General features: G+C 47.8%; 1 protein-coding gene across 2 annotated transcripts in view; it reads left to right on the top strand.

Moving 5' to 3' along the window:
* The window catches only part of PFKL (phosphofructokinase, liver type), a 433,821-nt gene that overhangs the window by 243,903 nt on the left and 174,896 nt on the right, over positions 1 to 15,022 (top strand). For both annotated transcript variants that reach the window (XM_085648708.1, XM_085648707.1), the window contains one exon: positions 13,204 to 13,274. In XM_085648708.1, coding sequence (XP_085504834.1) covers positions 13,204 to 13,274 — 71 coding nt within the window. The remainder of the gene's footprint in view (positions 1 to 13,203; positions 13,275 to 15,022) is intronic.

Genomic DNA, 15,022 nt, shown 5'->3' with positions numbered 1-15,022 from the left:
ACGGCGGCTTTGCTTCACCGTCTGGGGCTGCACATCAACATGACGAAGTCAGTGCCGATCCCTGTGCAGTGTCTCCAGTACTTGGGGGCTTCAGTCAATACCTTGACCGCAAGCGTGTGTCCTTCGGAGGAGAGACGCTTATCGATCCGTGGGAAGGCTCTGCATCTCATCTCAGCCCGCTCTCCTACGGTGAGGACGGTGTCTTCATTACTGGGGTCGATGGCTTCTTGCATCTTCCTCACCCCCAATGCACGTCTGCATATGAGGCCCCTGCAGGAATGTCTGGAGGATCAATGGGACCAGAGGAGGGGGCGTTGGGAGGACAAGATCCAGTTGTCTCAGCACGCTCGGCAGTCTCTGAAATGGTGGTGTTCCCCAGGGAATGTCTGCAAGGGGACCCCTTTTCACAAGGACATTCCGGCCCAGACCATAGTGACCGATGCGTCTCTCCAGGGCTGGGGAGCGCATTCGGGCCCTCTTCAGATTCAGGGGATATGGTCGCAGATGGAGACGACCTACCATATCAACTTTTTGGAACTCAGAGCAGTACACTTGGCCTTGAAGGCGTTCCATCCCTCCTTCAGGACGTCCTCCCTGCTGGTTCAGACGGACAATACTACGACCATGTATTACCTCAACAAGCAGGGGGGCTCCCGGTCACGCACCCTGTCTCGGGAGGCACAGGCGATCTGGAACTGGCTGGTGGCCAGGAATCTGACGATCACGGCGACCCACCTGCCGGGAGTGCAGAATGCCCAAGCAGACGCGCTCAGCAGACTCGTTCAAGAGAACCACGAGTGGGTGCTAAACGACGACGTGCTAAGAGACGTCTTCGCAGAATGGGGCACTCCGGATATAGATCTGTTCGCCACGGCAGAAAACAGCAAATGCCGCGACTTCGCGTCCAGGTACTACCAGCCAGGGACGCTGGGGAATGCACTATGGATCAGCTGGTCCAACAGCTTTCTCTACGCCTTTCCACCCATTCCCCTGATTCCGGCGGTGCTGATCAAGCTGTCGCAATCCAGAGCCAGAATGATCCTGATTGCTCCGGAGTGGCCGAGACAATGGTGGTTCACCGACCTTCTTCACCGGTCTGTTCTGCCACACCGGCGCCTGCCTTGCCGGCCAGACCTCCTCACGAAGTTCGGAGGGCAGATGGTTCACCCCAATCTCTCGTCCTTGAGTTTGGCAGCATGGCTCCTGAGCTAGTGCAGTATGGACACTTGAACTTGCCTCAGGACTGTATGGAGATCTTAAAAGAGGCTAAGAGACCGTCTACGAGGACCTCCTACGCCTATAAGTGGAAGAGATTCTGCTTATGGTGCAAGGCGAAGGACTTTGACCCTACATCCTGTAAAGAAGACATTATTTTGCCTTATCTGCTGCAGTTAGCTCAGTCTGGGCTTAATTTCCAATCTATTAAGGTCCATCTCGCAGCTCTGACTGCGTATAGGAAGGGCCCTTCTCAAACTTCATTTTTTCAAATCCCTGTGATTAAGGATTTTTTGGAGGGTTTGCGTAAGGTGTTTCCCCCTGTTAGAAGGCCTTCTCCACCTTGGGAATTGAATGTGGTGTTATCTAGATTGATGAGGGAGCCTTTTGAACCTATCCATAAGGCTTCTCTGCAGCATTTGTCTTGGAAGGCGGCCTTCCTTGTAGCCATTACATCGGCCAGGAGGGTGAGTGAGATTCAGGCTCTGTGTTGCCAAGAGCCGTATACTGTTTTCCATGCTTCTAAAGTAGTGATGCGTACCCATCCTAAATTTTTGCCTAAGGTGATCTCAGATTTCCATGTGAATCAGATGATAACTTTGCCTACGTTTTTTCAGCATCCTTCCTCTCCGGCGGAGAGGTCTCTGCATTCACTTGATGTGCGTAGGGTGTTGAAATTCTACCTGGATAAGACAAAAGATATCCGCAGGTCGGATCAACTGTTTGTTAATTATGGTTCGGTAAGAACTGGTTTAGCTACCTCAAAGCAGTCCATTTCCAGATGGATTGTTTCCTGTATTCAGCTTTGTTACCAAAAAGCTAATAAAACATTAGGGGGTAAGCCTACAGCACATTCGACTAGAGGAAAGGCGGCTACCACCGCTTTGCTTAGGAATGTTCCCATTGCTGACATTTGTAAGGCTGCCACCTGGAAGTCAGTCCATACGTTTACAAAGCATTACTGCCTGGACTCTGATGCTAGGGCAGATGCGCAGGTTGGACAGGCTTCGCTAAGGAATTTGTTTGCACAGTGATTTGTTGGTGGTTGGTCTTACTCCACCGCTGCTTGTTGGTTGGGATGGGCTTGCCATTCTATTCATAGATTATGACTATACACAGAGATCCCCTACTACAGAAGGAGTAGTTTCTTACCTGTAACTCCAGTTCTGTAGTAGGGGTATCTCTGTTATAGTCATAAGCGACCCTCCCTCCTCCCCGGTGGAGTAACCTGACGGTATCAGGCCTGTTGTTATACACCTTCAAAAAGAACTGAAAGTAACTTGTGTTGGCTGTGCATCCTGGGATACCGGGGGTCTCTGGAGAGTTTCTTAAAGGCACGGTATCCCTTTAGCAGACACATAATGACAGCCTATAGGGCTTGTCTGTCCACCCCTTCCTCTCTATTGTTTAAAGGGATTTTGGTGAAGGGAGTGTGTGATAATAAAGGAACATGTCAAATGTGAATAAAAAAAAAAATGACATTTCAACTTTATTTTGGCTTTTGTGTTCACTTCAGAGGAAGTGCTGGCCAGTGCAGCCTTGTTGTGATTAGGCTGTATTATTTTGTCTGTCTCTTAAGTGTCTTTGCAGGTTGCAAATGCGGACAGCTTAAGAGATATTTTTTGATTGCTCCGGGGTCCCCGCACATGGGCGGGGATTATTCATAGATTATGACTATAACAGAGATACCCCTACTACAGAACTGGAGTTACAGGTAAGAAACTACTCCTTCTTCTTTTTGCTTGTTTTAGAAGGCTAGGTGTGGGGTTGCCCCTAAGCAGCAAATTTAGGGGCATTTCAGGTAGCTATAGGTCGGGAGCAATGGGTCCCTTCCTCGGGGTGGGTACACCCCCTATTATGCCACCCTCCAGTGGGAGGGGGCATAAGCCTCTCTCTGGTTGGCTGGGTCCCTCGTCTTCCAGATGCCTCGCCTCTCCCACCTGAGGGGTAGAGTTGGCAAAGGTGGGCACACCTCTCCTCCTATCTTGGTTTTCCTGCCGGTTGTCCCTCCCAAAGTGGGGTTAGAACCGATGGGGCCCAGTTACTGGGAGCAGCAAATGGCTGGGTCAGCTCACAAAGGCGTCAAGCCTTCGAAGCTTCCCCTTCGTGGACCCTGCCCATCCTGGGGTAGGAGGCTTGGCACATCTGCCCAGGATGTGCTTTGTTTCAGGACCCCGAGAGCGGGAGGCTCTCGACCCAGGGGTCCAGAAACATGTCTGGGGGTGGCAGCTGGTGAGGAGCCACTCAGCCAGGACACTAGAGATAGGTCGATTTTAAGGGGGCATCTATAAGATGCCCTCTGAATACATTTGGATTTAAATCCCACACTGGCATCAGTGTGGGTTTAATGGGCTGAGAAGTTTGATACTAAACTTCTCAGAATTCAGTAAAGCTATTATGGTGCTTTAGAGTTCGTAATGACAAACTCCCAGACCATATACTCTTTATGGCTTTACTGCACTTACAATATCGAAGAATGGACTTAGACACTGTAGTGGTACAGGGCTCATGCTCCTGTACCTTCACCAGTGGCATAGTGCACCAACCTAGAAGGGTGTCTTACCTATACCATAGGCAGTGGGTTGTAGGCATGGTACACAGGTATGTTAGCCATGTTGACTCTTTACTTTTTTTCTACACAAAAACAGGCAGCCTGCAAGGGCAATGTGTGTCCTCTAAGGGTGGCACAATAGGTGCTGCAGTCCTTGTGTGCCTTCCCTGGTCACAGTGCCCTTGGTACCCATGGTACCTTTTATGAGGGTCTTACATGTGGCCAGAGAGTTGCCAATTGAGTTTGCAAAGGTACAGTTTCAGGGAAAGAACATAGGCCCTGGGTATCTAGTTAGCAGGAACCCAGGGCACACTTAGTCAAAGAGCAACCACATCAGGCAAAATGTGGGGGTCAACCATGCAAAAAGGGGCACTTTCCTACAGTTGGTGCCTCTCGAATGAAGGGACCTGGGTTTTTACTTCCTTTACATGTCAACCTCTGCCTCTTTTATCTTTTCATTCCTAATGCAGATCTTATAGCCCTAAGGCAGGGTGCATTATATTACATGTGAGTACATATATGCATGAGCAGTTATCCCCCTGTGCTGTCTAGTCCAGTTACTAGATAGTGCAAGCGAACAGTGAAGCCATATTAAGTATATGTACTGGACACTGGTCATTACACGTTCCCCAGCTACATTTTGGCTTTACTGAAACTTATGGTGTTTGGTATCAAATAACTTGTCTTGATAAATCCCTACTGATTCCTATAGTGGATTTATTAAAACATGCACTCAGCTTGCACTTTAGAGAAGCTCCCTGAATACCTACCAGCCTCTTAGTGTGTTGGCTGGCAGACTGATATCATCCAGCCTTCCACCATAGACATGTTCCTGACCCCCTGCAGGTGAGAGCCCACGCCCTCTGAAGCCAGAAATAATGCCTACTCTGGAGAAAGGTGTTCACACCTCCTCCAGCAGGATGGCTAGTGATTTAGCATAACAAGGCCATGGGCTTCAAAGCCCCTGCCGCCTTTGTGACCTTAGCTTCCCCCACACCTGAGAGTTGCCACCCCCTGCCCTGAGGCCCATTTGGCACCAGCACAGGCAGGATATTAGTATTGCAAGTAAACGTGTTACACTACCATGCTAGTTACATGGCTAAGGTGGGCTGCCTCATGTGCTCCACAAAAGGATTCCACCATCTTGTTCTTGGTGGAATTAGGAAATCTGAGAAGGGGATATGTCCACTCCCCACAAGAAATGGTTATATAGGGTTGTAGAGACTCCCAAGGGTACGTACCCCATTGGCGACTACCCTTAACTCCACTTAACGCCCCAATATTCAGTTTTTCTAGGTGGCCCCCTGACCCCAGAAACACAGATTCGACTTACTCTAAAAGAAGAATGACAAAACAGAGCCGAAGTACGCGACAACAGAGGACTAGCTGTGTTCTTTGGTACCAAACCCTGCCTTCCTGCTCCTGTGCTGACAATCGCCCAGACCCGAATCGTCCTGCAGCTGTGCATCTTCTAAAAGCCTTGAAAGGCTGCTACCACTTTGCCAACCAGCTACCATCACCCTTGAAGTGGAGGAGCCACTTCCTTGCAGCCTGCAGGCACCGACCACGACATTTGGTACACCAATCTGTTGACCAGCTTGTCCTGGTCTGCCGACTCAGCAGCCACACCGAAATAATTCACCATGCTCCAGGAAGCCATATACGTCTCCTTACCAAGTTTTGAGATGCCAGGGGCCATCCTACACCAATACCCAAAGTACCAGAGCCTGTTGCAAGCACCAAGGCTTGTTTGTGTTCAGCCCAAAAGCCACCACCACTGCCAAAACTGACCTGCTAGTCAAGGGACTTAACTTGAGGCCATCTCCACGACAGAAGTTGTCTCGCTGTGTTTCTTCTCTCTGTTCTGCTGGGACACTGAACAAGGGAGTCTCAAACTCGATGACCAGCTGATCAAAATACCTATGCGACAGAGCCCCCCAGCCCGAGTCCATTGAAAGGGAAAACATTGTTTATACCGCATGCAACACAATGCATGCCATTACAACATGGTCATTACAAAAACGCGTTGTTACAACGTATGCCATTACAATGCAAGTCGGAACAGCGACTTGCTCTAGGGGTCAGAAGGTGTTGGTTATAAAATTCAACACCTTCCCTATTGTTGCACAGACTGGAGTTGGAATAGTAAATTATACTATTCCAACATCCAGTGACCCCCTAGTGCGAGTCATTGTTCCGACTTGCGTTGTAATGCCATGCGTTGTAACAACCCGGTCGTTGTAATGACCGCGTTTTAACGGCATGCGTTAAAAAAGCATGCGATGTATCGTGGCACATTCATTGAAAAACCATGGAGTGTCTATGTCCCTGAGACCCCCAAGAGTGGAGCCCCCCTTTGGGTTTTGCCGTACTAGTCCCCCAGCACCTCCTTGCTGCCTCTTTCTTACAGGCACTTTTCCCATTGACTACAGCATGTATCGTCTGAGGCTACCACTACTGAAGCACCTCTGCGCCCGGACACCTTAGGGCAGGTAAAACTAAACTCTTGGTGCTTTCAAAGACCTTGGCCCTTACTTACCTTAAGTCCAGAAGAACAGTTCTGCAAGTCATTTGCAAGTGATCCTATGCAGTGAATGTTTCTCCCCAAGGATAACATTACTGCGTATGAGGCTCATGCCTCAAATCTGATAGCTGTCATTTTCTACTGTTTTTACTGTAAAATTTGATAACGTCTAAAGTCCTTCCCTGATTATGAAGTTCTTGGTGTCTGAAATTCTATAAAAACATATATATGTTCGAGGCATATGAGCTGCAGATTATACACTGTGCATAGATCGCCATCTGGTGTTGGGCCCGGATGTTTGCAGTTTGTTTTTCCTCTTGGAAAGTCTTTGGAAGTCACGAGGTCGGTGACTCCTCCTTTGGTTCGTATTGCGCATGGGCTTCGGCTCCATCCTCAGATTGTTTTTTTTCCGCCATCGGGCTCGGATGTAATACTTCGCGCTCCGGTTCCGAACTTTTCCAGTTCAACGATCGACGCAAAAATCCTTGCTCATAGAGATCCTTCAGATAATAAATCTTCTTAATCACCTTCTCTTCGGCACTTCTTCGATTCCGGTCATCGACGGCGGCCTTCGGGCCTATTCCGGCTCCGGTCTCGGCTGATGGAAAGAACTCCCTTCAAGAAGTGCCCTTGATGTGGGTCCAAGTTTCCCCACACCGATCTTCATGAGGTGTGCAACCTCTGCCTCTCCCCTGAACATGAGGCCCGAGACTGTCCCGCCTGCAAGTCTTTTCGCTCTAAAAAGACTATTCAAGATCGACGGGCTAGACGCAACATGGCGCACTCCTCGACCTCCGCTCCAGTCGACATCTTCGGGGACGACGTCGAAGCTCCGGGACAGCAGAACATCGAAGAAGAGAACGACTACCTCGTCAGTGCTTCCGAGGCCGACGACTCAGATGTGGAGGACATCACCCCGGCGCAGAGGGTCGTGAATACAATACCCCCTCCCACACCCACGCCGATACCCAAAAAGGCTTCGGTCACACCTTCTCATTCGGGCCTAGGCAAGACCAAGGATACTGCTTCTCACACCCCACCTTCGGGCCCGGTAAAGAAGCCTATTAAGCCTTCCGGCAGCTCGGGCTCGAGGCAGCCTACCAGCGGTACCGAAAAACACCCTTCGGCACCGAAGAAAAAATCGGCCTCCACCTCCACACCGAAACCAGCACCAAAGCCTTCGGTGTCGAAACCTGCCCTTTCGGTGCCGACCAAACATCACAAGGCCTTCGGCACCGACACTCCCGTGCCGAAGCCTTCTTCGGCACCGACCAAAAAATCGGAGGTCCCAAAGAAGCACGGCTTAGACAAACCTAAAAAGCCGTCGGCCCCGAAAACTTCGGCGCCGACCGAACAACCAGTGTCGCAAGAACTTTTCACACCGGATCCTCTGCAAAAGACACTCGCCAAGGATCCAAAAACTGGACATTTGACAGTGTCTTCAAAAAAGAGACACTTGGACAAACCAGCTCCACCTCCACCTCCAAAGAGGAAAGACACTGCTAACTCCCCTTTCAGAGTGCCTTCCCCACCTCCTCTGCCTCCTCCACCCTCCCCACCTCCACCCCTGCCTCATTGTTCCCCAACCTTGTCTCCTGTCCCAGATGATTTAGGAGACCCTTATTATGATCCAGCAGATGTGCCACAAGACCCCACCCCTACTGGATCTCCAGACCCATGGGACGACTATAACAATCCGGACATCCCAGATGTCCCACAGGATGACCTTTACCCATCTAGGCCATCCCCACCTGAAGATTCGTTAGGCTTTCACCACCTACTACAAAGGGCGGCACACTACTACGGGGTGGAGTTACATACTGACCCAGTGGAGGAAGATTTTCTCCTAGACACCTTTGATAATGCACATAGGTCCACTGCCATTCTACCTATGTTAAAGGGAGTAATCAAACATGCACCGGAGGTTTTTAAAGACCCAGTCATGGCCAGGGTCCTAAACCCCCGTATAGAGAAAAAATACAAAGCCGCCCCCACAGACCCTTCATACATTAAAGGCCCTGCACCATTGGATTCCCTAGTGGTATCTACAGCTAGGAAGCACTCAAATTCTCAGGCGTCAGGCGAAGCACCACCACCTGACAAAGAGTCCAAGCTCCTAGACGCGTCAGGGAAGCGCACTGCGTCACAAGCCGCCAATATATGGCGTATCGCCAACACGCAAGCGCTATTGGCCAGATACGACAGGGCGCATTATGATGAGTTAGAGACCATCCTGCACCATCTCCCTGAAAAATACAGGAATAGGGCTAATGAATTGATCCAAGAGGGAAAAACAATAACTAATACCTCTATACGCTGTGCCCTAGATGCAGCAGATACAGCCTCCAGGGCCATAAACACCAGTGTCCTTCTCCGTCGCCATGCCTGGCTCAGAGTTTCAGGTTTTAAACCTGAGGTACAAGCCTCTATATTGAACCACCCATTCGACCAAGAACATCTATTTGGCCCAAAAGTTGATGAAGCCCTCAAAGATGAAAAAAGATACTGACACAGCGAAATCCATGGGAGCCCTATAGTCGCACACTCCTAGGCGCTCTTTTCGCCGCTCTTCCTTTCGAGGCACGGGCAGGGGCTACTCCTCGGATAGTGCATCCACGTCATACAAATCCCCTCCCCAATCTATCTTCACAAAGGGTTATCAAAGAGGCGGATACAGAGGCAATAATAATAAGGGCAGAGGCAAGACGAATACCGCCCGCTCTGCCACACCGCCTACCCAATGACTTTTCCCCGCTCCCTCCAGACTATTCCACTCCGGTCGGGGGCAGATTACAACATTTCCTTCACGTCTGGGAGACAATCACCTCAGACAGATGGGTGACCCAAATTATTCATTCAGGGTATTGCCTAGAATTAACATCTACCCCCCCAAACATTCCACCCAGGCAACGCCCTATGTCTCAAGAACATGCTACGTTATTAAAACAGGAGGCAATCTCCCTCCTGCAAAAACAAGCCATAGAACAGGTCCCCATAAATCAACAAAATTTAGGGGTCTACTCCCTGTACTTTCTGATTCCAAAGAGAGACAAGACTCTACGACCTATCCTAGATCTAAGGCCTCTAAATACTTACATACATTCAGACCATTTTCACCTGGTAACCCTTCAACAGGTTCTTCCACTCCTCTCCCAGAACGACTTCCTCACCACTCTGGACTTGAAAGACGCATACGTTCACATCCCAGTACACCAGGCTCAAAGAAAGTACCTCAGATTTGTGGTGGACGGGCAACACTACCAGTTCAAGGTGCTCCCGTTCGGGGTAACAACAGCACCAAGGGTATTCACCAAGTGCCTAGCAGTAGTGGCTGCACACCTCAGAAGACAGCACATTCACGTCTTCCCATACTTGGACGACTGGCTAATAAAAGCCACATCCTACGAACAATGTGTGCAAGACACCGCCGCTACAATCCAACTGCTTCACCAGCTAGGCTTCACAGTGAACCACCAAAAGTCCCACCTGGTACCATCACACACAAAACAATACCTCGGTGCTACCATAGACACCTCAAAAGCCATAGCCTATCCCAATCCTACCAGGATTGCAAACATACAGGCTCTGCGTCAGAAATTCATATTTCAACACTCTCTCCCAGCAAGAGTGTTTATGCAACTGATAGGGAGGATGGCCACTTGCATTTTCATAGTGCCCCATGCAAGACTCCAGATGCGTCCACTCCAAGAGTGCTTAGCGCGCCAGTGGAACCAGGCCCAGGGGCAACTGACAGATCTGGTGTTGGTAGACGGTCGCACCCATCGCTCTCTGCAGTGGTGGAACACCACAAACCTTTCCAGAGGTCGAGCGTTCCTGGACCCGGTTCCACAAATAATCCTGACAACAGACGCATCGCTCTCCGGCTGGGGAGCTCATCTGTTACATCTCACAGTACAGGGCACATGGACGTCGCAACAGAAGTTACTCCACATCAATCATTTGGAGTTACTTGCAATCTTCCTAGCCCTAAAATCCTTCCAGACGCAGATTTCAGGCAAAGCAGTCCTCATTCGCACAGACATGACTGCCATGTACTACATTCAAAAACAGGGGGGCACACACTCTCCACAGCTCTCTCAATTAGCATAGAGCATATGGAGATGGGCAATTCCACAGAAAATCTTTCTCCTGGCCCAACATGTCCCAGGAGTCCAAAACACCGTGGCAGATCTGCTGAGCAGACAAACGCAACAAATTCACGAATAGGAACTTCACCCACAGGTTCTTCACCCGTTCTTTCAGAAGTGGGGGCATCCACACATAGACCTATTCGCCTCCCACGAAAACAAAAAATGCCCAAGCTTCGCCGCCAGATATCCACACCCATTGTCCAAAGGCAATGCGATATGGATGAACTGGTCAAACAAATTTGCATACGCTTTTCCACCTCTCCCACTAATTCCATTAGTGGTGCGAAAGCTACAACAGCATTCCCTAACACTGATCCTAGTAGCTCCAACATGGGCCAGACAACCGTGGTACACCACACTGCTGGAACTCTCGGTAGTACCACACCAAAAGCTGCACCTCTCACCATGCCTCTTAACCCAGAACCATGGAGAGATCAGGCACCCGGACCCAGCTCAGCTCAACCTTGCGATCTGGTTCCTGAGGTCCTAGAATTCGGATACCTTAACCTTCCCCCTGATTGCATGAATATTATCAGGGAAGCTAGACGCCCTACTACTAGGGCATTCTATGCTGCAAAGTGGAAAAGATTTGTTGTTTACTGCCACAACAACACAATCCATCCTCTAAATGCGTCCATACAGCACATCATATGTTACTTGCTCCATCTACGAAGGTGTAACCTAGCATATACATCCATTCGGTTACACCTCGCAGCAATTGCTGCCTACTTACAGAACAGGCAGCACCTATCACTTTTCAGGGTGCCTGCCATCAAAGCTTTTATGGAAGGCCTCAAAAGAGTAATTCCACCCAGAGTACCACCCTCACCTGTCTGGAACTTGAATATAGTTCTCACAAGGCTAATGGGACCCCCTTTCAAACAATTACATAAATGTGAGCTGCAATTTCTCACATGGAAAACAGCATTCCTAGTGGCCATCACTTCCCTTAGAAGGGTTAGTGAAATACAAGCACTCACCATACAGGAATCTTTTCTTCAAATGCATCAGAACAAGGTTGTACTCCGCACCAACCCAAAATTTCTACCCAAAGTCATTTCTCCCTTCCATCTAAACCAGTCGGTAGAGTTACCAGTCTTTTTCTCACAACCTCAAACCGTTGCGGAAAGGGCTTTACACACACTGGATGTTAAAAGGGCCTTACTTTACTACATCCAAAGAACACAACCTTTCAGAAAAACCAAACAGCTATTTGTCTCTTTCTCTCCACCACATAAAGGCAACCCTATTTCTAAATCGGGGATAGCTAGGTGGATTGTAAAATGCATACAGATTTGCTACCACAAAGCAAAACGAACGCTATCTGTTCCCCCTAAAGCCCACTCTACAAGGAAGATAGGGGCTTCTATGGCTTTTCTAGGAAACATACCACTAGATGACATCTGCAAAGCAGCGACATGGTCAACACCGCACACTTTCACAAAACATTACTGTGTAGATGTCCAAACCAAGCAACAAGCTAGTGTGGGCCAGGCTGTACTAAAAACACTGTTCCAAACAACTGCAACAGATGCCGGTGGTCGCTGCTAGGGTTGGGTACTGCTATATAATCTATGCACAGTGTATAATCTGCAGCTCATATGCCTCGAACGCAATATGCTACTTACCAGTATGCATCTGTTCTTGGCATGTAGAGCTGCAGATCTATACACGCCCACCCGCCTCCCCGGCTACCTGTATCCGTTCCAGTTTATCTTATTTAGATACAACACACATGGGTTTCTTTACTGTTACTACTACGCTCCATCTTTCCCTGCTGGCGAAAAACAATCTGAGGATGGAGCCGAAGCCCATGCGCAATACGAACCAAAGGAGGAGTCACCGACCTCGTGACTTCCAAAGACTTTCCAAGAGGAAAAACAAACTGCAAACATCCGGGCCCAACACCAGATGGCGATCTATGCACAGTGTATAGATCTGCAGCTCTACATGCCAAGAACAGATGCATACTGGTAAGTAGCATATTCCATTTTTTAAATTGATCTTGAGTTTCTTCTTGAGTGCGTGTCTCATTTATTGACTCTGTGTGTGCAACAAATGCTTAACACTGCCCTCTGATGAGCCTAAACTGCTCACCCACACTACCACATAAGAGAAAATGCAGAATTATTAATTTAGGCCCTGTAAGCCAATAAGGGTCGTCTGGACTTTCTACATAGTGTACCTCATTTTGGTACACTACATAAAAAGCCAGCTTCCTACAACGGTGACTTTTCTGCCTGTACAAAACCAGTCTCAGTACTCAAAAAGCTTAGAAAAACTTGAAGTAGTTAGAAAACATTTTGTTGAGCAGTCCGGTTGAGGAGCATGGAAAAACAAGATTGCTCTGTGATTCCCTACGTCTCAGAGACCCAGGATTCATTTGCACTAAGTTATTCATATCTTACCCCACACACTCTGTGTGGGGTAAGCAATATCCGCTTAATACTGGCAATAATCTAGTAATAATGTAGCATGATGTGCTGGAGGAGTAGAGTGGAAGTGTTGGTAACAATCGTGCTTGGTACCTCCTCACTAATTATTAGTGTAACTAGGTAGCCTTGTCTAAGCTTAATATAGTGCCATGAATAATTTCTTTGACCCCTGAATCATAGCTTGACTATTGAATTCCAGTTAAAATGTTTCACTTTGAATGCCGTTTGTTTCCAAAAAGTATTCTTATGCAAAGTGTGAACTTTAAAACAGCACAAAAAATACTTCTGTACATATTTTCTTGATAAAAAGTATCTTACTCTTCACAGGTTAAAGAAGTGGGCTGGCGTGACGTTGCAGGTTGGATAGGAAGAGGGGGCTCGATGCTTGGAACGAAGCGGTAAGTGTGTTGTTTACAATGCTGCATGCAATGCCCTCTGTAGAAACAAAACTCTATTATTGGAATTGTCCCATCACACTCGCGGACACTTGATATAATCCCATATTCAAAGTCTTTTGAAATAGTGAACACATGAGTTTACATTTCCTGTACTCTATAAATTAATGCATAATTGTATATCCAGTGTGAGGATGTTATAGAAACGTCTTCTGAGAAGACTTTTTCTATTTTTCTCTTTTCCTAATTTTGTTTTTCCTATTGTTGTGGTCCATGTTTAGTCTAAGATATAACCAAAGTTGCAGTGCCAATAGCCACGTTGGCGTGCTGGAATTTTATTTCCATATATGGAATTACCTGCTTCTTCTCTGGATTTACTATTTAATACCTATTAAGCATCACTGTATGCAACATCAAGGGTCAAATGCATTAATGCATGCATGCATCTGCTTATCGGTGCAAGTTCATGACTTTCATCACTTTGACATGATGTAGAACGTAGCAATTATCATTACACGATCCACTCTCCCCGCAAATTAAAAAACTAGATGCTTGTGCGTGTGGGACTCTTAACGTCAGCAGAAAGTTGATACTGGGAATAGATGTCCTGTACAGTGTCCCAAATTCTTGACTAGTGGTGTTGATGAATGAAGCTAGGGGGAGGGACAAAGTATGAAAGGCGTGTGAGAGGGGAGAAAGGTGGGGTGAAGTAGACACTCCACCCTATACCTGGGTAGCATTGGTGTGAGTGTCATGTGTTGGGTGCTGTGAAGTGTTGTCTGCAAGTTGCAGAGTTCTTCTAGGACAGAAGCTTATGATGCGGCTGGTGTGACAAGTGAACCCCAGATAACTTCTGTAGCTAATCCTAGCTGTTAAAACATTCCCTAACTCGAACCCAACACAACTGTATGGTCATATACACTAAAAAATGTTCATGCAAATGACAGCAATGTAAAGGCTTGTAACAGTGTAAATGAGACCATGGAAATGTCTGATGAAGTAATTGTGACAATCTAAAAGGTTCTGTAGTAGGGGATCTCTGTGTATAGTCATAATCTATGAATAATCCCCGCCCATGTGCGGGGACCCCGGAGCAATCAAAAATATCTCTTAAGCTGTCCCGCATTTGCAAACCTGCAAAGACACTTAAGAGACAGACAAAATAATACAGCCTAATCACAACAAGGCTGCACTGGCCAGCACTTCCTCTGAAGTGAACACAAAAGCCAAAATAAAGTTTAAATGTCATTTTTATTCACATCTGACATCCTCCTTTATTACCACACACTCCCTTCACCAAAATCCCTTTAAACAATAGAGAGGAAGGGGTGGACAGACAAGCCCTATAGGCTGTCATTATGTGTCTGCTAAAGGAATACCGTGCTTTTAAGAAACTCTCCAGAGACCCCCGGTATCCCAGGATGCACAGCCAACACAAGTTACTTTCAGTTCTTTTTTCTGGCTCCTGCTAGCAGGACCCTGGAGCTTGAGCTCTACCCTTTTGGGTGGTTTATTTGATTAAAATTGGATTTTTTGGATAAATAGTGTTTTCATTCGACGTCTAGAGCCTTTGTCAACTACTGCCTGCAATCTGGAGCGGTTTTGGCCCACTCTTAGCATGGCTTTGTTCGATAACTGCCCTGAGTGTGGGAGGAAAAAGGCCAAGACGGACCCACATGATGTTTGTATCCTCTGCTTGTCGTCCTCACATGTCCCAGCTACATGTGCCATCTGTAAAACCTTTTCAAAAA

Source organism: Triturus cristatus, chromosome 3_2 (assembly GCF_964204655.1).
Source record: "Triturus cristatus chromosome 3_2, aTriCri1.1, whole genome shotgun sequence".
In the NCBI taxonomy this organism is placed as follows: domain Eukaryota; kingdom Metazoa; phylum Chordata; class Amphibia; order Caudata; family Salamandridae; genus Triturus; species Triturus cristatus.
The sequence above is the reverse complement of the archived record's forward strand: the minus strand, read 5'-3'. Positions and strand labels throughout refer to the sequence as shown.